This window comes from Pseudochaenichthys georgianus, chromosome 1 (assembly GCF_902827115.2).
Source record: "Pseudochaenichthys georgianus chromosome 1, fPseGeo1.2, whole genome shotgun sequence".
Classification (NCBI taxonomy): domain Eukaryota; kingdom Metazoa; phylum Chordata; class Actinopteri; order Perciformes; family Channichthyidae; genus Pseudochaenichthys; species Pseudochaenichthys georgianus.
This window is the reverse complement of record NC_047503.1, coordinates 14,990,838-15,014,444: the sequence shown is the minus strand read 5'-3', so window position 1 is coordinate 15,014,444 and position 23,607 is coordinate 14,990,838. Positions and strand designations below refer to the sequence as shown.

At 39.7% G+C, this 23,607-nt stretch overlaps 3 protein-coding genes across 4 annotated transcripts; all 3 read right to left on the bottom strand.

The window, feature by feature from the left end:
* Nucleotides 1–6: 6 nt before the first annotated feature.
* Nucleotides 7–13,690, bottom strand: bmerb1 (bMERB domain containing 1). Its single transcript, XM_034093487.2, has 6 exons — nucleotides 13,391–13,690; nucleotides 9,575–9,695; nucleotides 5,433–5,506; nucleotides 3,193–3,307; nucleotides 1,741–1,823; nucleotides 7–1,657 (listed from the first exon to the last, which is right to left on the bottom strand). The coding sequence occupies exons 1-6, from the start codon at nucleotides 13,476–13,478 to the stop codon at nucleotides 1,539–1,541; spliced, it is 600 nt and encodes a 199-aa protein (XP_033949378.1). The 5' UTR covers nucleotides 13,479–13,690; the 3' UTR covers nucleotides 7–1,538.
* Nucleotides 13,691–14,343: 653 nt separating this feature from the next.
* LOC117454013 (mpv17-like protein) lies at nucleotides 14,344–18,898 on the bottom strand. The gene is made up of 4 exons (XM_034093099.2): nucleotides 17,958–18,898; nucleotides 16,923–16,993; nucleotides 16,776–16,805; nucleotides 14,344–16,295 (listed from the first exon to the last, which is right to left on the bottom strand). The coding sequence occupies exons 1-4, from the start codon at nucleotides 18,262–18,264 to the stop codon at nucleotides 16,050–16,052; spliced, it is 654 nt and encodes a 217-aa protein (XP_033948990.1). The 5' UTR covers nucleotides 18,265–18,898; the 3' UTR covers nucleotides 14,344–16,049.
* A 143-nt stretch (nucleotides 18,899–19,041) lies between these two features.
* Nucleotides 19,042–23,570, bottom strand: ntan1 (N-terminal asparagine amidase). Of its 2 annotated transcripts, none has more exons than XM_034092998.2 (10): nucleotides 23,250–23,570; nucleotides 22,804–22,906; nucleotides 22,374–22,439; nucleotides 22,172–22,280; nucleotides 22,016–22,089; nucleotides 21,868–21,918; nucleotides 21,732–21,785; nucleotides 21,544–21,641; nucleotides 20,930–21,043; nucleotides 19,042–20,477 (listed from the first exon to the last, which is right to left on the bottom strand). In XM_034092998.2, the coding sequence occupies exons 1-10, from the start codon at nucleotides 23,328–23,330 to the stop codon at nucleotides 20,313–20,315; spliced, it is 915 nt and encodes a 304-aa protein (XP_033948889.1). In that variant the 5' UTR covers nucleotides 23,331–23,570; the 3' UTR covers nucleotides 19,042–20,312. The 2 variants fall into 2 exon arrangements, with proteins under 2 accessions (XP_033948889.1, XP_033948819.1); XM_034092928.2 differs by having other exon boundaries at nucleotides 19,044–20,477; nucleotides 21,868–21,921.
* Between the last annotated feature and the right edge of the window lie 37 nt (nucleotides 23,571–23,607).

Sequence of the window (23,607 nt, the reverse complement as noted above, 5' to 3'; positions counted from 1 at the left end):
CAATATTCACCCAGCGTGTTTCCTGAAAGATGCTCTTTATTTAAACATGTATGTACAGGTAGTTTCAGCTTATTTTCTGCATATTTGTTCAATATTCAACATTAGGACCTTCATAAATTCACTACTACAGAATGCCAAGTCATCAGAAGGAAGGTGACAAAGGGCAACACTTTGCTTGACAGGAGTCACTAAAGTCATAATACACTCAAACATACACGTCTATTGTAGGCATTTACAAGAGTTGCATTCAATTCCTGGTGTTTTATCAGAAAAACGCAAGAGGAAATTAGTAGGATGCAAAGATTTGTTAGGAATGTGGATAATGACTGAATGATGACATACTACCACAGTCAATATTTATGTGGTGACTCGAGCATGAGCAAGTGCAGTGGACCATTTAAAATCATTCAATATAATATCCCACCATGTTTATCAAAAAAAAAGATTAATTGATGCTATATAGTTACACAATCTCAGAGAAAAATGAAAAGAAGATGATCATGGTGATCCACCTCAGTCTTAAATGTTATTTCTTCAGTGTTTATGACTATGGTAAGTTGTCAGAATCAAAAGAAATGTTTATGCAATGTTGCAATACTCTTTTTGGCCACAAGAGGCTGATTTCATGTTCTAAACGGGACGTGAAGCATTTGTATTTTTCTTAATGGCATAATTAGACATCAAAAGACATCACAGTAATAATTTAGTTTAGCATTTAAATCAAAATTAAAAAATCTATAATCAGAATAATTTGTTCCCATTTGCCTCTCAGGGATTCCTGTAAGGTTAACCAGAGTAATAATCGTTGTGAACCAGTGAATACCACGCTACAATAATGGGTCATGTTTAGATGTACTGCCATTAAGAAGTGGCCTTTGTAGAGTGAAATGCAAATGTTTGGAAACAAACCTATAATGACCACATTTTATAGCAACATTTCACTTTTGTCACCGAAGAACATTTTCCGTAAGTATTTTCTGTGTTTTTAAATGTTTATCTTCAATAACTACCAAATATTTTTTGACTGTCAAAGTTTTAAATCAAGCACATCAGATATTACAGAATAACAGAGGATTAAACCTCCATTGCATGGGGTCACGATGATTGCTTAGCTCCAGTACAAAAGCCGATTTGTGGGTTTCCTTAAGTGAAAACTGGTTGATAAAGGGCTGCGATGGAGGAATAAATCCCCGTTGTCCATCGTGACGGGACGATAACAGATATTTATTTTCTCCTATCAGACAGAGATCCCCAGCATTTATATTTCACCGTTTGGACATTGTGCTTGTAGTTCTGTAAATGGCTCCACTCGACCACATGATCACAGACCATATTGTCATCTTAAAGGAACGTTTCATGATGGGTCTAATTAAAGATGTGTATTGATCAGTTTTATTTACAATTCCCCTTCCCTGACCCAATTACAAACCTGCTTCCTGAACAGATGCGAGGAGAAAGCAGTTAGCCGAGGTTCTCTGAGTTACAGGAAGTGATGTATGACGTGTGATGTGAGTGTTTGTGATACGGGGTCTTAGCGGTTACATGACGGCACACTGCGTGGCTCCACAGCAGTCCTTGATGACGGCCACTCCTGACTTGGTGATGGACGGCTTGTTGGGAGGTGGCTCTGGGATTTGTCTCTTCGGCTTTGCAGCATCTTGCCATAAAGAAAGAGGACAAATAAATCAGATCAAAAGTGAACAATACTCCTACTCTGAGTGTGTGTTTGTGTAAACTCACTTTGTGTGGCTTTGAGTTTCTTCTCCAGAGGCATCAGCTTCAGTCTCAGGTACTCGGCCATCTCCTTGTCCTCCTCTTGCTCCCTGTGATTTACATACAGTCACATGATCAGCTGTTTGAATACAATGCAACAGAACAGGCTGCTTTTACTGTTAGTCACCGGACCTTTTTATGTACCTGACCCGCAGTTTGTACCTCTTCTGGGCCTTTTTCTCAGAAAACCCTTTATGGGTGAGGTTATACAATGGTGATTGCTAAGGTCTGTTTGGCTGTTTAGGTTTCAGGGTCCTGGTATTGTGCAGGCTGGCTGACTGTCGTTATTACTGGGACACCTACATAGAGCCAATGTGTTGTAAGTTAAACCCGTGCTTTTGTTAGCCAGAGGTAAGATAACTCCACAGGATGCAAAAAATGCTAACGGAATTTTTGTATGGATTAATTAAAGTAGTATTATATTTTTATTTATTTTTGTTCCCCATACAACAAGATTACAACTTTTACCGTGTTATTCACACACAGCTAGTTCAAGTGTTTGTGTGTGTTTTAGTTTAGTTTTTAATCCTCTGTCAAATATTTATTCTTTTTGGTCTTTTGTTTGTAAAGTGCAAATATTTTAATTGGGTTAAATGTATCAACAAATCTCCAAAACTATTTACACCATTGTTTTTTGCGAACCAAATGACACATTTGTTCAAAAACGTAGAAAAAGGTGTTTAAAAAAAAAAAAAGTTTTTAAACAACTCAAAACAATGGAAATAATTATTTAATGCATAGCTGTTTTGCAATAACAGTATTTTATATTTGGTACAGTATCCATGGCCGCCAGGGAATGAATCCCAAAGATTGTAATGACTATTCTAGAAACAGGTATTTATTCTGGATAAAAAAATCTTGATAACTATTGTATTTTCTGTATGAACTGTTCATTTTGCTGACCCTTCCCCTCAGCACCATGCGCAGGTCGGAATGTCTAATTGCTGTGCCTTGAGTGTAATGACGATATTAGAGAAGCACAAGCTAGAGCTTCACGCTGCTTTGATTTTGACAACATAGCACAATGTTACACACTTTACTGTGGTGACTCGTAGAGAATAACAATGATTAAATAATTGAAATACCCAAAACAGAAGCAAATTTGATTACCCACTTTGAAAATTAACCTTTGTAATTGCACAGAAATGTAACATGATTTAATATCACAACCGTTATCTCCGTGTGACACTATGTGGGGGCAAGGGAAGAGATGACAATACAGAGCCATGGTCATCAGTCAGCCTCTCTCACACACACACATTTCTTCTGAGTCTCCTTCCTGCTGTTTCTCAACCATCCTATGTCTTTCAAGTGCAGACACAGTGTATGCAGTTCAACCCGACACTGTCAGTAAACACACATTCAGCTGTGTGTGTGTGTGTGTGTGTGTGTGTGTGAGCGTGTGTGTGAGCGCTGTACCTTAATCTCTCCACCTCTGCGTCGTCCACCAGGAAATCCCTCTTCTGCACCAGTTTATGGATCTTCAGGATCAACTCTTCTTCCCGCTGCCTCTGCTTCTTGTTTCTCTCTTTCTCTGGGGAGGTAGGGGAAGATGAAAGTCACACAAACACAAAACAATAATAATGGCCGACTGAAGGGACAAGCAGACCGATTGAAACCGTAATATCCTCACATTAAATATTAATAGAGGTACATTTTGTTACTCGCAACTGACCTTAACAAGCTGACCTTATAGCAAAGTCAGCTGAGTCACGTCACGAGCTAACCCTATTAATAATTGATAAGAATAAAGGCAATGACTTTGTTATGGAAATGCTAAAGAGATGTCATTTTGTGAATGATTTTGCCTTCACAGCCAGAGATCTTCAATATGAACGCAGCTTCCTCTTTGCCTTGTCTAACTTTTCCAACCTTCACGCTCCAAAGCACAGAAAACACACACACACACACACACACAGGTTTTCTGACACTGCTGCCGGTATGTATGGGCGAGGAGGGGGTTTGAAAAACGACTGCTAACATCAGCTCTTTCTCCCATCAGGAAGCAAAGTGGAGCAGTGCAGCTCGGTGTGTTTTTCCCCCGGGGGCAGAACAATCTGAGGGGCGCGGGGGCTACAGTGGATACATCCCAATGTCAGAGGAAAGGAGAGGCTCACGTGACTCTCATTGTGCCGGCTGTCTGTCCCCCTAGCAACAGCATACATGAGGCCCCAGTGGCTCACAAGAATGTCAATAAGGGACAGTTTTTGTGTGACCGGTAATCCAGAATGCACAGAGGGTGGACAGATTAATAGGAACACATTACAATATATTACAATCTAATTAAAGGGGCAGACACCATTGAGACAGTCAGGTTATGTCCTCTGGAATTTTTAGGGATGTTTTTATTCCACAATCACAGCGCATAGGGGAAATTGTACGGGCAGATTTCAGTGATACTTAATAAAAGATCAACTGTTATTCCTGACATCCTGGAGAAAATGTCATTCAAAAGTAAAGGTTGAAAGCTCTTTAGTAGAAACCATATTATTAATATTTTGAAATAAAAAACACATGAAATGCACCCTTGCTCAATTCAATAACTTTTCGTCTACAGCCTTACTTGGCTTGAAATGATCTGTGGCTAATGTAGGCTAATGCTAGCTAGTGTTAGCACACTTAAAGGTGACCTGTGGAGTTTGTTATAGAAAAACGAATAATATTTACATTCAGGTTACTTGTCCAAACTTGGTCAATACTCCTCAGGAAACTTTAAAGATAGATAACGTTTCGATTGTTTCAATTCTGTTTGGAGATTAGAGGCAGGTGGGGTTGCACTGGGAGGATTCATGAACTCAGTCATTTAAAAAGAGCTTTTTGAACATTAAAGCATGTAAACATGTCACATTAGAGGCATACAATACAAATATGAAACCTGAAATGTAGCATAATAAGGCCCCTTTAAAATCCCGAATGCAGCCCTGAATCAAATGAACTCAGATCAGGAAATGTTTTCATACATAAACTTCAGGTTTTTTTCCCTTCCCTTTGCACATTGGATATTATTTTGCCAATGCGTTAGAAAACACCCTGTGATTTGCCTGTCACTGATGCTTTACCCAGTTTATGGACATACTGTACATGTATCTTTTGACCGTGTGTGTGTGTGTGTGTGTGTGTGTGTGTGTGTGTGTCTTTGAACACAACACCATCCCCTCCTGCTCATACACTCATCTGACGTCACATTCTCGCTGCATTTCAGGTACAGAACACACCGGGACTCACTATGGAGGTAAACCAATATTTGAGGATGTACTCGGCGCCACAAACACACCACAGAACCATCCAAGACGAACGTGTTTACGGATATTCATTGTGGACACCTTGCCTGGAACGCCTCCCTCAGCTCGTATTGCCTTCACAGTGACGATGCATGAGTATGACAATCTCTGCCTCGTGTTTCCAGCTCGTCCCTGAGACTCACCATCAATCCTCCGCAGTTTAGCTCCATGACTCTCCCTATACATCAACCATGCCGCCTGCTGAGGTTATGGGATGCTGGCAAGCTGCAAACAGAAGCACTGAATGCCAAAAACTCTATTTTCGAGTCCAAACAGGGAGCGTGGAGAGTTTTCCACACAGAAGATCGATTCTGAGAGGTTTATTTTCTGATATTCTGCTGCAGGAAATATATAAATACATGTGCGTTTGAAGTGTACCTGGTGCTGTGACAATCTGTCTCAGCTCCTGCTTTAAACTCATGATGTCTTTGCAGAGCTGAATGTCATCCATCCTAGGAAGAGAGAGAGAAAACAGTGAATATCTGGCTTACATCACAGGAAAGATGATTTTATTATAGCTGCTTCCTGAACCCTGGAACAAAAACAGACTTCAACTGAACAACCTGCGGGAGGGATCTCTGCACACAATGTGTTTCAATGTGAACAATTCTGTCAATTGCAAAAAGCACAACATTTATTTGTAAAACTTGAATATGAGGCTATATATACATTATTGTATTCTGGATTGTTAGACACGGTATTTCGATCTCTGTCTGTACACACAAACTGAAAGATTGACAATAAAGTAGTAAATAAATAACATTATAAAAGAAGAGAGCAACATCTTTCAGAAAACCATTGTAAAATGGTCACTAAAACAAAGATTCAGTTGACTTTGACTTTTGACTTGATTTTGATTATACAAGGTTTGCCCTTTCCTGTAGTGTGTTTTATAGTTTTGGTTCTCCTTTGTTTACTTCCGTAACCTAGTGACATCACTATGTTACACTTCTATTGGCTAGCACTCGAACACATTGTACGTGATTGGCTAAGTGGCAGGACATCTCTAAGCAGTTGACCAATCACAACAGAGCCGGACAGCTAACCAATCAGAGCAGGCTGGGCTCTGGTTTCAGACAGAGGGTGAAAAGAGGTGATGCACTTTAACCCTATTATTGATTTGAGGATGTTGTTTGATGTAAAAGATCTCACTTCTTGGTTGGATCCTATTCTGTACGAGCCATGTTCTACGCCTTGAGAATAAAACAGATGTAGAAAGAGGGAGTGTCTTCAAGTAGAATGCCTATTTTTTAAACTACACATTTAGTTAATTTATCAGAAATCTCAATTGTTTTTAAATAGCTTCTTTTCAAAGTATTTAGCTTCTTTTAAAAGAAAATGTCTAAAACATTCCAATTCGAAACGTATTAAACAAATGACTGTTAAATGCCTGTGACTTCATAACTTATAGTATATAGTTGACTGCATTTACTTGCACATTGGTCTTTTGCAACATTCCCTATTTTATTTATCTTATTTATGTTTGATGTCTTACGTATAATATGTATATTTAAGTTGCATTGTTGAAGGAGCATGGGACTTGCCCAAACTATACTTTGGCTACAGTGCATATGACAATAAAGCTTTTGAATCTTTGAAATTAGGGATGCTCCGATCGCCAATTTTGGGGCCCATCGCCGGAATCAGTATCGGCCGATACCGATCGAGTGGGCGGGGCCTAAGTGGAAGATTTAAACATCACTTTAAATCTTCCATTTAAAGTGATGTTTAAAACTCAGTTAATGGGGCTCATTCACTCGCGCTTCCACAAACAACAATCAACTTAATTATTACATTCAAATTATGTACATTATTCAAGTTTACATTCACTTTGGATAATAACACGGGAGAAATGAGCGGAAGGGCTCTCTCTCCCTCTCTCCCTCTCTCTCTCCCCCCTTTCTCCCAGCCTGTCAGTATCTCATGCAGCTCACTGATCCAGTAATGGGTGACCCGGCAGTGAAGAATAAATATATGTATAACTAGTTTAGCTTGTTCCAGAGGTAGATAAAATAGCTAAGTGTGTTAGGTCTAACTCTCAGTGTGTGTTTCGCTCCGCTCACTGGTCCGGCGGGCGGAGCTGCAGGATTTCTGCTTCACACACACGTTGCATACCGCTATTTTACTGTCTTTTTCGGACACCTTAAAATAATGCTAGACCGGTGAAGCCATTTTGGCGAGCTTGTTTTGCCGCACACAGAGAAAAGTGTCGTTATGCGATCGGCTCTTATGCGATCGGCATGTTTAGAGAGCACCGATCGATCGGTAGAGAGTGAGTATCGGCCGATCTCGATCGGTGACCGATCGATCGGAGCATCCCTATTTGAAATAGCAACACTTCTTCGAAACACAGATCAATAGAGATATGATATAGCCTTGGGTGAACAATTGATATAAACCTTGAAATCCTCTATTGTACAAGCCCTAAATGGACTGTTCTGTTGATCGAATAATTGATTAGTGTAGAAATCATTTCAGCGCTGCTGATCCCGGCTGCTGTGCTGTAGAATCCCCTCTTGTCCCTGTCATTAAGACATCACAGGCTGGTGCCTCAGAGTGTGTGCGGATGAAGAACATGCAACATCAATCAAAGCCCCCTGCTCCCTGAGCCCCCTGCAGCCCTGATGTCTCACCCTCAGGGGGCTCCATGTTTTCCCCTCTTCCTCCTTAAATCCCTGCCTTTCTCTCTCTCTCTGCGGAGCTGTGACAGCTACCACAGATCTACCTGCGATAGATCACCGATGACTCATCATCATCATCCTCCTCCTCCTCCTCCTCCTCCTCCTCCTCCTCCTCCTCCTCCCTGTTGCTCCGTTTTACACTTCCCTTCCTCTCTCCCCTTTTGACCCCTCCCTTCAGTTTCTTTTTCCTCCTCTCTCTCTGTTTTTCTGTTTCAGTCTCTCAGTGCTATCTGTGGATTCCAGCAGCTTCTGCACTCTGACACTCCATCTGCTACTCTGTGTGTGTGTGTGTGTGTGTGTGTGTGTGTGTGTGTGTGTGTGTGTGTGTGTGTGCACGTGCGTGTGTGTGTGTGTGTGTGTGTGTGTGTGTGTGTGTGTGTGTGTGTGTGTGTGTGTGTGTGTGTGTGTGTGTGTGTGTGTGTGTGTGTGTGTGTGTGCACTTCTTGAGTCACACTGAGCCTGACAACAGAGACAGCAGTAAGCAGCGTGGCGGCCTAATGAAGCCCTTCGAGTGGAGGCGTACATTTGCTTCTAACACTGAGAGAGCTCTCTGATGTTGGACACCTCGACCATCACGCCGTGTTGTTAGGGTGCAACGACCCACAGAATACACTGTCCTGCTCGATGAGTCATGTGATACAGTTTCAAGATGGCAAAACAACTACCATCTATTTCTCTCAATTCAGTTTTAGGGGCAGAAGTAGAGCCGCTTTCTTTATAGTAATTTTCTGTGTTCATTTAAATTGGTTTTTGAAAGGAAAACATTTGTCCTTCACAAAATAACAACATTTGCTAAATATGTTACAAAACAATAAATATTTTCAGCTCAGTAACAAAATGACACAGTGAAACAGCTCTTAAGCTACGCTGAAATTGAATGTTTGGAACATTGTATCTCCTATCAATACATATTGTGATCCTATAGTCTTCAAAATGAAATAGAGAAACTTCACAGAAATCTTTAATGACTTAAAAAGTATAAATTCAAAATCCCCAAAAATGTCATTTTATTTTATTGATACCAAAATGATCCTCCTCTTTGATTTTCAACATTGTCTGTAATGTACAGATACTTAATCCAACATGTTAAAGGTATTTTAAATACAAAGGATGTGGTCAAATACCTGGTTCTTTATATGTTGTTGAACCTACAAGTACTAGTAGTAGAAGTAGTTAATTAAAATTACATAAATGTGTTAGAATCAATCATTATTAAGTCATTTTACAGCAAAAATGCCAAATATTCAATGGTTTTGCTTTAATGTCAGAAATTGCTGCTATTCCTTGTCTTACATATTATTAATTTAGGATGTGGGATTGTTTTTCATTTTGAATTTGATGGATTTGTGATTTTCTGCTGCCTGTTTTAAAATAACCAACAGCACACAACCGCTGGAAGACAGGACATTTCCAGTATTCTCTGGATATTCTACTGCTTAGTATTACACTCAATATTAGTCTCATCAACATATCAACTATATCCTCATATTTATGTCGCCATGCTTCACAAAAAGCACAGACACACTTCCCTATGATAAATACGGTGACGGATACAGAGGAAGAAATACAGAGTGTATTCCCAAACACTGATCCATAATCCTTGAGGCTGATGAGAAGCCAACGAGTGCATCACGGTGACTCACTCAGCTGCTATTGGCATGTCCAGTCCTCTGCATAATCAATGGCCTCCCTCTGTCTCTTAAACAGCAGACTTCAATCGTGCGCCATGTCAACCTCATTATCCACTCGAGGAGGAGTTGTTATGACACCTTATAGATTCTATCTTTGTCACACGTTTGGTGTGAAAAACACGCAGAAATGGACAGTTCAGCAACTCACATGAAGCGCAGCTCTGACTCCCGGCGCACCAGGACCTCTCGCAGGCGCTGGATCCGAGCCATCTCCACCTCGATCTCCTCTGGAGCCATGGTGCTCTCCGCCATGGACACATCTGAATGACCTGGGGGGCAGAGGGAGGTAAGGAAAAACTAATTAGTACAAAAATGAGGAGGAATGAGTACACATGTGTAAAGAAATGATAAGGAGGAATACAAAGGATGCTTTAAAGGCAGGAGAGAGAGATATAGCATACCTGTCTTCCTATTTTCTTTGATATTATTCGTCAAATGCAACTTTTTTTAATCCGTTGAAAACTTTCTCGCAGTGTCAGCTACTTGGCAGACTCATTTCTCACCTCATATCCCGTGACTCATCTGCCAAGAACATGATATTCAGAGAGAGAGCAGCATGTGTAATTGAGAGAGGTGATTTGCATGTTATTGTCACAGCAGTGCCTCGAGCACAAAAGACTGTTTTCTACTCAAAAAGGCAGCAATCACTGATGAGGAGAAAATGTGTGTGTGACATAAAAGGAAAGTATCAAACAAGATGTTGGGGTAAATCAGACTTATCTGTCTCTTCAAATGCACCAGACTCCATTGAGCAATACTGTACTTTTTTGGTTTACCGCTGCCTTTATCGGTTAGTTAGTTTGTATAATTGTGTGACTTTGGTGTTGTGATGCAGCAGTAGACCAACAACATCGAATAACTGATTGTGTCAATGGAGTCTGGTGGCTTTGGGAAGATGGATATAACAGCTTCAGTTCAAGAAATGGATGTCTATTAGGGAGGTAAAGCGGTCAAATAATCCATACACTTTGATTGATATTGATTTTGTTTTAGGTGGCTAAAATATATTTGGCTGCTGCCCTCGTCTACAATAGTCCTGTCGGATCTCCAAATGTACGAACATACTGAAAAGTACCTCATCCGAACCAACCTAGAATACATTTAAAACTATCCCTGTAAGCATGTAATGAAGGCACTTTGTGAAGGTTGTTAAAGAAGGGAAAAAAGAAAAACCCTGGGTACTCACATCAATGACCAGCTGTGGCTCCTCACTGATTGGCTAACTCCTCCCTGACATGGACCACCAACCTGACATTCTCCATTCCTGCCACCGTCAACACTGACCAAAGCTTTATTGCACTGATCGATGCACCGACCACTGCACAGGCTCTTCCAACAGACCTTACCAAACACCATCAACAGTATCTAGGATCTGGAACTAAGAACATATGCAAATATTAACCTCTTTATCAAAAGAAACCCCCTGCCATTGTTACACAGTTTGCCTTTAGCCAGACTGCATTATGGGTATTGAAGGATCCAGGGGTGTGAAAGATAATAGAAGTTTATATTCCTGTTTCTTACAATCCCCCGTTTATGGAGAAGTAACACTTTATCTCTTGAGTACCTCTTTTAACAAAGTATTTCTGCTATAGTTCAGTATAACACATGTATAGCAGCCGTCATAGTTGTCTTCCACTTTTGTGAAGAAAATGAACATTTCATATGAATGCATGAAAGTGAGACTGGAAGTGATACCTGCAGTCAGGGTCCTGAAAAACATTAGGGCTGCAGGTAGCAATTACTTTCCTTACTGATTGATTATATTCTTGTTTAATCTACTAAATGTTGGCCATTACAATATCCAAGAGTCCAAGCTTTTAAATGTGATGCATGACATGTATCCACACTGTGACATTGGAGGAGGGGAGCAGCTTGTGATCTTGCAGAAGCTGTAGTCTGCGTCTGTGGGGCTGTTCATGGATGCTCCCTGAGTACAGAGCTGACTCACCGCCGCAGACAGAAGTCTGCACAGGGGGGCTCTGGTTCGTTTGTGCCTTCGCTGAAGTTGAATCATCACCCAAAGTGTCTGCTGAGAAAAGGCTAAAAAACAAACTTGACATCATGGAAATGCAGCAGCACGCTCCAAAACACAGCAGGAGCTGAGGTTTGAAATGTGTCTTTATGTTCCCTCTGTGTCTTGTTTGTCTCTGCACACTCCAGCCACGAGCTTGCCATCAATGAGACCGAGCTGCATTAAGTCCGGACTGGTGGCAAAGAGCCAGATCAATAATGTCTTAACAGCTTCCTCTCATCTGAGCAACCTGCTCACTCAGCATGAAAGACATAACGAGAAACACACAGCTTCGATACATCCTAATTAAAAGCAGCTTTTTCCACCAGGGACGTGTCGTGTTATCTCTAGTCCCATGTTGCACAAACACTCCCTGCTTTTCACATTGACCGCAGATGTGAAACAGACTCCTGTTAATGAATAAGCCCTGTTTCTGGATCAACACTTTACATCAGGATTAGGATTGAATGAGAGCCTGCATGGCGCACAGTGCAGTGACCACATGGGGTTTGACAACAGGGAAACGTCAGCATCTGTGTGACATCCAATGCCCCTGAAACATTCTGCAGTCACACTGTATACACTGCTAACGCACGACCACACCCCCACTTGGAGGAAAAAACAGGCAGTATTTTAGAGAGATCAACCTGTCTTGGTTTCAGAAAGAGAGAGAAGCAATGACAGGATGTATGTCTAAAGATAACCACTGCTTCCCCCCCCCCCCCCCTCCTTCTCTGACTTAATGTAGACGTTTCTTCACACCCCGCTCTCCTGTGAGGAATAATCGTCACTTCGTCAGAGGTGTCTTTACAGACGCTATCACTGTGTTGCTTCTGTCAACACATGCGTCAGTCAGCGGCGCCCCGTCATCACCTGGGATTCGATAATAGTCTGATCTGACACAGCTGTGTTTATTTCAGAACTGTGTTTGCTGAGCTTTATGGCCACACATTATTGTCTGATTCTAGCTTTCCAAAAGAGAGGATTTGCTGCTTTTCATAGTTTCATATGTTTGCATTTTAGACAGTGGGTTGAAAAGACGTCAGATGTGGCTCTTGGGTAGGTTACAAACCGTAATCCAAAAAGAAAATATTGGAAAATCGCAAAATAGTTAAATAAAATAGAAACACCTATTTAATTTGCTCCAAAACTAAAAAAGGTTAAAATATATATATATATATATATATATATATGTTATGTATAACTTAATTTGACTTGGGTTTTATAAAGTACTTTAATGGTTGGTCTTGTCATTGTTGTTTTTCTTGGGCTTTTTGACTCTCTTATGAGATTGATGTTCTTATATTTGTGAGGATGCATACATGTACGTGTAACGTCTCAATGTTATCCTATGATGTGTAGCCTATAAGAAAAATACAAATAGATAAATTGCGAATAAATCGAGAAAGGTTCATAGTGTTTGAGGTGTCAGTATTATTGTCATTGTTCGGGCTGTGGACAGTGGTCCTGTTATATTGTGCCAACAGAAACTGGTATTATCATGCAGTAATGCTTATTTTTGCCCCAACTGAATTTGAAAATACTAACTTAAGAGAGGAGAAAAACTCTCTCTTCAAACTCACAACTTATTTGCCATACACCCATGTTTCTAAATGTGAAATCCAGTATATCCTATTGATCAAAGCAGAGGAGCAGAACTCAAAGCAGCTCTCCTTCATGTTTCTGCATCAGAATGACTGAAATAAGCACACGTTTCAAAATGTGCCGGGTTTGCTGTATTTGTGATGTGCTTCTTGCCTCAAATTCATTTACAGATCACACAGTACCATGCATGTGTGGGAATGAATAGGCCCTCTAGCACCGAGTCGGCGATATTGATACATAACCCTTTCAACGCTAACGTGAAACACAATGCTGCAAAACGGAGATACTATTTCTCACTTCCGGGTGCTACATCAACATATTATTTTATTTGTGCACGACGCTCACCTTTGTCTGTTGTCCATGCCGTTTCCGACACGGCGCCGTAGCTCCTGAGCGCGCGCTCGGTGTCCGAAATAGATTTCTTCAGTTCCATGTCGGTCGGTAGAATGTCCTCGCGCCGAAACTAGGATGCACGAGACTTTCAGCTTAAGAAAAACCTAGGCTGCTTCTGTGTGTGCGCACGTCCCAACAGATAACTCAGTTTCACCCGGTGACAAGGCTCCAGCGACCTGAGACGTTGAGCATCTTTATTCAAGCTTTCAAGTCCCTTTGACGTGTGGATGGAGAGGAGGATGTAGGGCGCATGCGCAGTGCGAGCAGGGAGGTGAAGACTAAGGAGACACCCACTGACACCGAGATGACGTTAAAAAGAAAATGATAGTGCACTGGAGTTTTTATTATCAGCCTGTTCAATACGTTGTTTTGTAGCAAGCCAACTATGTATTAAAAAGCAGGAAAATAGCTTAAATGGTGTAAGCTCTTTAAGCCTTTTGCCTCTAAAGTGTACATCTGCTTGTTATCTGGCATGTTGGAATAACTGCCAAAGGATAAGTGCCAGATGTTTCCACATGAGGGGGCTCGGTTGGCATAATCGAGAACAACTTTAGTAATGGGTGCCTGAAGCATCATGTTGTCTCATAAGCAGGGGGCGATCCAACAGAGTGGAAACGCAGACTGCAGGGAAAACTTGCATCAGCAGGGAGGCTGCCTCAAAGGATGTGTGGAGGCAGAGCAGATGCAGATTCTAAAGTGTGAGTTGTATGGAAGAATGAGTAATATTTCTGTATAAACACACCAAGGATGCACCTCTGAAGAGAAAATGTCAGAGGTACACAAGATATCAAATATAATTGTGTGCATAAGAACAAAACAAATCAAAATATAAAAGGTTCAAAGGTCAACCAAGGTTAATAACTGTTTTTTTGTGTTGCTGTGGCTGAAAAACAAATGATAAGACAATTGGTTTAATTTTATTTATTCAACAACAAATGTTATACATCTCCACCATAGTAAGTGCAACCTTGATGCAATTGTGATCGAATCTTTTAAAATATCAAGACCAATTGATAAAATAATGTGTTTAATATTACCTAGTTCTCAGTTGCTGATATGAACAATGAGAATATTTATTGATTTAATCTCCAAGGGACAGTTATAGCACATCAGCATTAACATTAAAGGAAACAACCAATCTAGTACCACACTAATAATAAGTTATTAGTCTACGGATGCAATTTAAAGGATGTCTGATAAAAGGGATGTTGGGTAAAAAACTATTCTGCAACACAATTTGTCATATATAATTATTATTCACAGCATTCATTCAGTTCTGAGAGACATGTTAAATAATATAATCACACAACAGCTCTGGCATTAGCTACTTCAAAATCGCAAACCCCATTTTAGACCCAAACACATCAATACAAAATAAACATTTGTCAGGAATTTAAGTTAAGAAACACTAGTTAATTAAATGTTTTTGTTATTATATGCCTGAGACAAAATATATGTCTGATCTAAACCCTTTAAAATTCTAGAAATAGAAATCGTAGGCAGCTCTTGTGCTGCAGCAATTTAAAAAATTACCTCCATAGAAAACTGCTTGGCAGGCATCTGACATTACATTTAAATAATCACTGCAGGAAAGGACACCTATAACATTGGCAAGAGGTAACGTTTAAAAAAAAAAAGGATAAAATATTATTATAATTGATGAAATGGTGCACTCCACTCTATAACATTTAACATAAAGTACAATAGGACGCATTTCCCCATTCAAGTAAATGGATGTTTGACACAAACATCTTCAGCTGTATTTCATTGCCACAATATTTAAAGTAATATGACTCTGGTTGAATACATGGAAATCAAAAACATGTGTTTATAGATATGTTTTAGTGTTTTTTAAGTGTATTGAAAAATATATGAATAATGAATTATTTGTACCTGTGTGAATGTTTATTTAGCACTTCTTGTACCAGAGTATAAGTAAAAAAGAGAAACTCCCTCTGTGGGGATTTTAGCCATTCAAGACCATTAACATGCACAAATACCTAGAATACACTACAAGAAAGGGCACAAGAATACAGCACAATAGGTCCCTTTTAAAGAATTGTCTAGAAATGTGGCCAATGTTATGAAGTAAGAAGTCTAAGCTAATATATTAGCCGCCTCTCCGCACTGTGGCAAACATTCTTCCCCACTTTCATTCCAGTTTTGAGACAAAAGCAGAGCAATGTAGATCATCAACCTGCACACATTCCCATCATTATCAAAGCTTCTCCTCAGACATAGAAGTCATCAAGAATCATTTTCATATGGTCCAATTAAATAAGGCAACTCTCCTGTTTGAAATGAGAGAACACACACGGCGTTTATACACATTTATAAAAACAAACCGGACGACAAGTATAGCACATTGATGGAAAACTAGGACTGATTGACATGTTTCCAGTGAGGTGATGTGCATATTTAAAAATATACTCATTCAACTTGCTGGACGCTCTTTCGCAAAGCACCTTAGAGCGTAATGAGGATACACATTTTAGTTCAACCTCAGAGAGACTTTGAACTCAAACCCTGGCAGTGAAAGTGCAACATGGACCACAGACAGGACCACCTTTTTGTTTTGTCCCCTCCATTACAGACACTGATCCAACATACTTCAGTTCTGAGTAGGTTTGGATGCTACTGGTCCCTCTTTGGAAGCATCTTTCTGGTCCTCGCAGTCTACTTTCTCCGTAGTGGATTCTCCTTCCTCTTCTTTAGGAGGGAACATCCAAGTCAGAGCAGCAGCAGCCGTGCCGTCGCCGCTCTGACGCGAGAAGCAGAGGAAGGTGGCCCAGACGAAGCCGCAGCAGCCGGTGAAGGTGGTCCGCAAGTACAGAGGCACGAAGGTAAAGTTCAGAAACTAAGGGAGAAACATGATGGTTAAAATATATTTATATCATTGTGCTGGTATATCACAAATCAATAAATCATCCAGATTATAATTGAGATGAAGTAAATATCACTTTCTTGCGCAATTATTGTTTCAGATGACATACAGAAACTCTACTCTCTAATTCGAACTACATCAGTTTGTTTTGATTAACACATTTTTATGTCATTATGATATTTTGAAAAGGTGTAACATGGGTTAATGTTTCAAAATTGGCAAAATAAGGGGACATCTTTTTTTTTTTAAATAGCATTTGAAATGAATAAGGTAATTCAAGTTTTAATAGTGAAGAAAATCTAAACTCAAAGGTCTACTTACAACACATATTATAGTTATACTCAGGAGGAGGAAGTGATTGAAAGCTAAGTATCATTTGCAAGTGGACCTTTGATTTTGGATTTTCTTCGCAATATATTAACTAGAATATGTAAGGGAGTTGTTAATATTTACCTGCATAAATGGCCAGAACATTAGCCCCGTCTGAAAAGAGACAAACAGAGAGCAGACACCTGTCACAACATGTCACAGTTTGCACTACATTTCAGACCTGAGCGCTCCAAGGTGCTGGGGATCATGTCGTGACGGCCCGCCTCTCACCTTATAGGTATTCAGGAATTTATCTCTCCAGTCTTCAAAAATGTCATCTTTGCCCTCCAAGAAGCTGACACCTGGGTGAAAAAACAAGACAAAGTTGATTTCTGAATGTCAGCTGGGAACTGATGTGACCATGGCAGGTGAACAGACAGAGAGTGAAAGTGGACTTTGAATACACACAGATGTACAGTTTGTCCTATAGGAGTAGGGAAAATAATGTCAACAATATGTAATTTAATCTCAAACTGTTTTCGTGATATTCTGGTACATATTGCGACAAAAAATAGCAGTAGAAGCATTAGAGATTATGGGATACGTGAAGAAAATTATTATCTTAATGTAGTTTTCTGTTTTTGGTTTGTCAGATTTAGAAGATTTGAGGTACAAAAAGCTTTTATTTTTGGCCAGATCATCAAAAATGATTGTTTCTATTAGTCTGACATCTAGATAAAAACCCACATGAACTACTAACTTCTTCTTATTTGTATTATGTTATAGCAGTAATAAGAATTCTAAAGGGAAGACTCAAACAGTTTTGCCTGTTTTAGAAATCAATGACCATGTTGGAAAACTAATCCTGATGTTGGGACTCTCTTATCCACAAAGTCTTAGCAACAGAACTCACGTCTAAACAATGAACTCTGTATAGGCTATACCCAAGGACATTCATCTGTGTATACAATACAGCTACTCTGTTACAGGCTAGGTTGCACTTCTGCACTGTTCATTGCTCTTTTTAATTTCATTTTCTATTTTAACTGAGTTTACTAGTTTGTATATACATTTTGTAACAAGATTTGACTTGAGGCTCTTGTATTCAGCCCATGTGTGACAAATACCATCTTGAATCCCCTTCTCCCTTTACTCCAGACTAGAACTATCTGCTTGGATCATAATTGCTGACTTTCATGTGACCTCTGGTGGCCAAGGTATGTTTCCAGGACAATGAGCTACTGGGCTCGGTTTACAAATGGACAGATACGGGATATGTTTTGAGGGGAGCAGCCGTCCTGCACCGGCTCCCTGACACACACTGACCCGTGTAGAAGACGCTGACGGCCAGCGGGGCGGCGGTGGTCTGGTCCAGCAGCAGCTTCCTCAGCACCACCTGGATGGAGTTCCCGGGAAACCTTCGCTCCAGGAACCGCATCCAGAAGAAATTGACGTTTCCATGGAAACCAAACGCGACCACGGCGACATTCCGTGTGTGTCGCCAATCCAGTTCCTCCCTGCGCGAGAAGAACCACTGGTGGACAAAGTCCCCTCCCGCGAACAGGCAGCCGTACATTGTCACGTTGGTGACCCACGGAAACCGACGGACATTTCTCAAAAACGCCTGCCGCATTGTTTTAAACTAACACAGTGATATTTAATATGGTGTAAGCGAAATGTTAGGTTAATCTTTGCTAAATGTAACAAATAACACTGTCTGAATATCTCCGCGGCATCACTCACACTGTAGTCCCGTCCAGATTTCGGTGGAAAAGGTTCATACGGGTTTGAGACGACAAAATGTATATTTATTGTATTATTCCTGTATTTTCCTGTAGTCTCAGTTGGGATACTTGCTCGCCATGCACTGTTCGACCCCCAGTATGGACCTGTCAGTGTGACACCCGCCGGTCGGCTCATTCTGCGTAAAATTGCCACGCCCCTTTTTACGTAAAAAATCATGACGACACAGCTGAGGGCGGAGCAAAAGTGAAAGCATTGAGCAGCCATTAGCTCAATCTGAAAGAGAGAATGTTAAAAAAAATACTACCACAAGAGTGATAGTTAAACGGGATATCAATCAATGGAGATTAGGGGACCTTTAGGAACAGCTTCAGTGAAATAAACCTCCATGAAAGGGAGATGTATCTGTACCCTGCTCCCCTACCTGTCCACACATATGCATGTGCAACCATACTTCACTGACAAATACAATAATTTGGGCCAATACTGATATCTACAGATTAAACATTGAGCCATGATATGTTCACAATGGAACCACTTCTGTGATGCAGCTACTTGTTATTGATCGGTTGATTGGCTGATATTGTCCGCCATAATAGCTGAGAATTGAAAGTGATATGTATCCATATAATATACCAGCAGCTAATGACAATGTTCTCAAATGGTGGACTTAGTAGTTGGCAAACGCTATTCCTGAAACCAAAATTGTTATATTCCACTCTGAAGAAAATCAATTGTTGACCATTTTAAACTAGATTGGACCAGTTAACATTTATTTAGCAACAGGTACAGTATGTTCACAAGTTGCATGAAGTTGCACTGAATGCTTTAAGCACCCGTCAACCTTCTGAATAACACAGCTGATGAAAAGGCCTTATAAAGTATGGTGTTGATTTAATTTCAACAATCTCAAAAAACACATCTAGTAAAATCATATTCTGTTGCGTTTGACAAGGATCCATATAGCTATACACATTTACACATGCAAGTTTCCTAAAACACACACATTCATGGCAAAGTATACAGCAGTATATGAGGAAATATTATATTTCGTTCCCCCAGGAAGTTGCGTTTTTAGTGGAAGGCATAGCAATACATATTATCCTCAATGTTTTAGACAAAATGCCAAAAATAAATGTATTCTTAATTTGTGTTGCAGCAAGTTCCCCACTTATAGTTTTCCTCAAAAAGTAGATTGGGCTTTTTTTTTTTTTTTTTGACATATTTGGTGGTTTAGCCCCACTAACAACATGCATGCAGTTGCAAATCATATGTATGTTTTAGACTGATATTATATCTCTCAGAAATTGATTGGTTTTCAGACTTAACACTAGCTTTAGTTAAACACACCTGCTGACAGAGTAACTGAAAACACCAACTCAATGACAAAAATATAAAAGGCAATTAAATGAAGTCGGAATTCTTAATGTCTATAAACTGTCAAATGATATCCCCAACATGCAGAGCAGGAAATGAATAGATGAGAGGATGCTTTGGAAAAAGAATGCAGCCATCTCTTTTGGGCTTAAAACCAAATGATAACTATTGTAATCGCTCGCGGTCTCAGACCTTAACTACTGGGCAATGGGGATATGACAGGAGGATTGTTAATTATTTCCTTTGATAATCTAAACAGTCAAGCATAGTGGGGCATTAACTTACTGCAACAGCAGGTGTTACGCAAGTTGCAGACTTTACATCTTAGGAGTGGGAACAAATTAAATGTTACAGGCATGAACAGCTTCACTTGTACTCGTCTGCTCTCTCTACTGGACCAGCCAGATGAGACATACAGCGCGGGGGGGGGGGGATACACCTCCATGATAAGACACGATGAACAAAAAAACAGACAGCAAGTGGATGGGTCATAGTGTATCCATTGAGCGAGAGGCAAAAACAGGTTGAATGTTAAGGTCTAGTGGGAGGCAGGCTCTATGACTACGCAGCCCTCTCCCAGTCCCCCCTCTCCGACCTGTGGTAGAGCTGCGGCTGCCCCCCGGGGAACAGGCTGTCAGAGCTGGGGTGTTCTAGGAGGAACTGGATGGTGGTCTTCATGTGCTGGACGAAGTGAGGCGGCTCAGCCAGCGGAGAGGTGGACAGGTACTGGGCAAGAGAGAGATACTAGTCAAAGATTGTTATGACACTTTCTAGTAAAAGTGGTAAGATGACATTTTAGAAATATTGTGATAAAAAAGGGCACATTTTTAGAGATATAAGCACGACATGTAGAAATAAAAAATATTGCAATTTAAATGATGAATGTGTTATAATAAAACATTTTTTTTTTTTAATTAAAGTTACAAAGTGTGAGGGGCTTTTTCCCCATTATTGTACCTTTTTAAGTTTGAGAAAATATTATCACGTTTTTTCTCAGAAATGTACAACTCTGATCTTGGAAATAACATCACCCCCCTCCCCTGGATCTGTAATAATGATTATTTATCTACAAGATACAATGTCATATAGATTCTTTAAATTAAGCGTGAAACATAGGAAAGTATAACAAAAGATGATGTTGATCCTTTTTATGACTATTTACTTCCATATTCCTTTACCTTCAAAATAGTGTCATCCTCTTGTGACAACCAGAAGCCGATATCCAGATTTGGGGACCAACTGCAAGGGCCAATTTTAACGAGGCCTCTACTCGAGTCATATATGTCTGCCATCTGTAAGAAAAAAACGTAATTAATAATCTTTGCACTGAGATTGCGTCTACGGCTGCCAATCATCATCAATTCATCTGCTTTTTATTTCCTGTTGCTGTTTAATATTTTGATATAAGTCAATCCGTGTTTTTAAAACTCCCAGGAGATCTCTTTAAAGTCTTGTTTAGTCTGTCCAAAACCCAAAGACATTCACTTTATTAGGATATAAAACAGTGGAAAGCAGAAATTCTCCATATTTGAGATGTTAAATACAGAATTGTCGTTTTGCTTAAAAATTATATTTATCAAAAATATCTGCCAATAATTTTTCTGTTGATTGTTGTAACCTTTTATTGTGTCCTTTTAGTTATACCTATAAAACATTTACCACATTATTAATTTAAAGAGGAAATCAGTATTTTTTATTTGTTTATCATTAAAACAAAAAGTGGAATAGTGAGATCTCAAATGAAATAGTTATTGTGTCTCACAGAGAAAACATCATTAAATATCTGTGGTACCTGTCCCCCAGTGAAGGTCCTTGCTGACCGCAGCTCCTCTGCTGGTCCTTTGTGAGTAAATGACGAAGGAAACACATCCCCTGTATTAACATTTACACCTGTACAAAAACAGACATAGACACACAATATATTAGAGATTTCAAGCCATTAAAGCACCAATTTCACTAAGTAGCATATTCATCACTCACCTATGCCATATACTACAGGACTATGATTTCCATCAACAACAATGTCATTCATTTCTACAAAAAAATAGATCAGAAGGGTTAGCTGGATGAAGAAGTGAACTTTTTATAAACAGTAGTAAATGAGTAACAAAGTTACCTGTGATGCAGCATGTTTCCAGATGAATGTCCTCTTTCTGTTTCTGGAAAGCTGCTGTAAAAGGTTTTTAAAAAGTAATGATTTGTAAGTGTTACAAAGCTAAGATGCTGCCAGCATTATTACAATTAGGTAATTTGAAAGACTATACCCAGTATGTTAAGGCTGAGTTTATGGGATGTTTTTGACTCATCGTTAAATCCTCCAGCAAGATGGAGCTCAAGTCTGCATAATGGAAAGTAAAGTAAAAGTATAAAGGAATATAATTGATACTTTAATTATTGATCTTTATTTGTGTGTTTCGTACCTGCCCTCCTTACTGACGTTACTCAGTGATGTCACAGCTTTCACAATAAGCGGGATTTCAGACCAGGTGCAGGAACCATCGCAGTGGGCAAGGCAAACAGCTCCACTTCCTAAGAAAAAAAAAATGATGGCATATATCCTTACTATATATATACACATGCAGAATAGGGCCCACAGTGAGAATTCAATGAAAGAAGCGTTACCGGTGTGTCGCAGCACAACAAAATGGCAGGTGGTGGCATCACCAGATCCGATTACTGAAACAGATTCTGTCAAAGGGAAGATAAAAAGCATTTATTATTATTATGACCCAATATTTTTAACTTATACTACTATCTGGGTGGGTGGGAGAGAAACTCCCTCTGGCCTGGACTTTGGGATTTCAGCCTTTCAAACTATTGACATGCACAAAAACCTATATAACACACTACAGGAAAGGTAAAAACCCCAAAACCATAATAGGGCCTCTTTAAGAGAATGTCCCAAAACGTAAGGGCACATATGTCTAGTTCTTCAGAGCAAGAAGTTTATATATTTCACATATATTTCCCAGTAACATTTCCTGAGCTTAGAAAAGACAAGGTCTGATATTTGGATGGTCTGACTCTGTACCAATCACCAGGTTTTACTTACTGTCTGCTGGTGTTGTTGCTGCAAACTCTCTTTGTTGGACGTACAAGAGGCACTTTGGGTCGACATCAACAAGTGGCTGGGAGCGAAATGTTCTTGCATTTTCCTGTGACATTAGAGTAAAATATAAATGTGTTGCGTTAATGTTCATTTGTGGATTTCTAACATTGAAATCAAAACACTAACAGAAATTGATAATAATTAGTCTTCACAGGTCTACATTTTATTAGATGTAAAAACAAAAATCATAATTTGGCAGATAGTTGTATTATCCCTGACTGATTTGCATCTGCCACCATATGTAACGCCCCCATGCTGTTATACATAGTATATAAATACCCATTTGGTGTTATCCAGTCTTTCATAAAGTGCTCACTTACAGAAAAGTAAATGTAACTGCTGACAGTTTCTCTACAAGCTAAATGTAGCCACACTTTCTGGAAACAAACCTTTAAATGTGGATGTCTGTCGAACAGCTCCCCTGTCGAGGTAATGCGGTCAAGTGCTCTATTTTGAATTAACAACGGCATTTCCTTAAACGAGGTCCACTATGCAAACTCCAGGTTTTCATACTATTCTAAAGGCCAGTTACTTCTTATTATTGTATGGCTTAATATTTATATATTTCATATTTGAACAGAATATTACGCAGTAAATGCTGCAAATCCAGTCCAATCGTGTGAACTTCCTGGAAGGCTTTCTTCTTCTTCGCCAAAAATGAGGCTTAACACCCAGTTTTTGACACACCGCCACCAACCGTTAGAAAGCACGAACGTGTACACGAGCACAATTCACCATTACTACTTA

Coding starts and splice junctions, on each gene's coding strand:
- LOC117454013 (XM_034093099.2), bottom strand. CDS start 18,264: ATGCGGCAGGCGTTTTTGAGAAATGTCCGTCGGTTTCCGTGGGTCACC. Junction 16,806..16,922: donor AATTCCTGAATACCTATAAG/GTGAGAGGCGGG, acceptor GTCTCTTTTCAG/ACGGGGCTAATGTTCTGGCC. Junction 16,296..16,775: donor TGTTCTGGCCATTTATGCAG/GTAAATATTAAC, acceptor TTTCTCCCTTAG/TTTCTGAACTTTACCTTCGT.
- bmerb1 (XM_034093487.2), bottom strand. CDS start 13,478: ATGGAACTGAAGAAATCTATTTCGGACACCGAGCGCGCGCTCAGGAGC. Junction 9,696..13,390: donor GGCATGGACAACAGACAAAG/GTGAGCGTCGTG, acceptor TCTGCCCCCCAG/GTCATTCAGATGTGTCCATG. Junction 1,824..3,192: donor GCAGAGGTGGAGAGATTAAG/GTACAGCGCTCA, acceptor TGTAAATCACAG/GGAGCAAGAGGAGGACAAGG.
- ntan1 (XM_034092928.2), bottom strand. CDS start 23,330: ATGCCGTTGTTAATTCAAAATAGAGCACTTGACCGCATTACCTCGACA. Junction 22,440..22,803: donor AGCAACAACACCAGCAGACA/GTAAGTAAAACC, acceptor TCCCTTTGACAG/AATCTGTTTCAGTAATCGGA. Junction 21,044..21,543: donor GGACCTTCACTGGGGGACAG/GTACCACAGATA, acceptor TTTTTCTTACAG/ATGGCAGACATATATGACTC.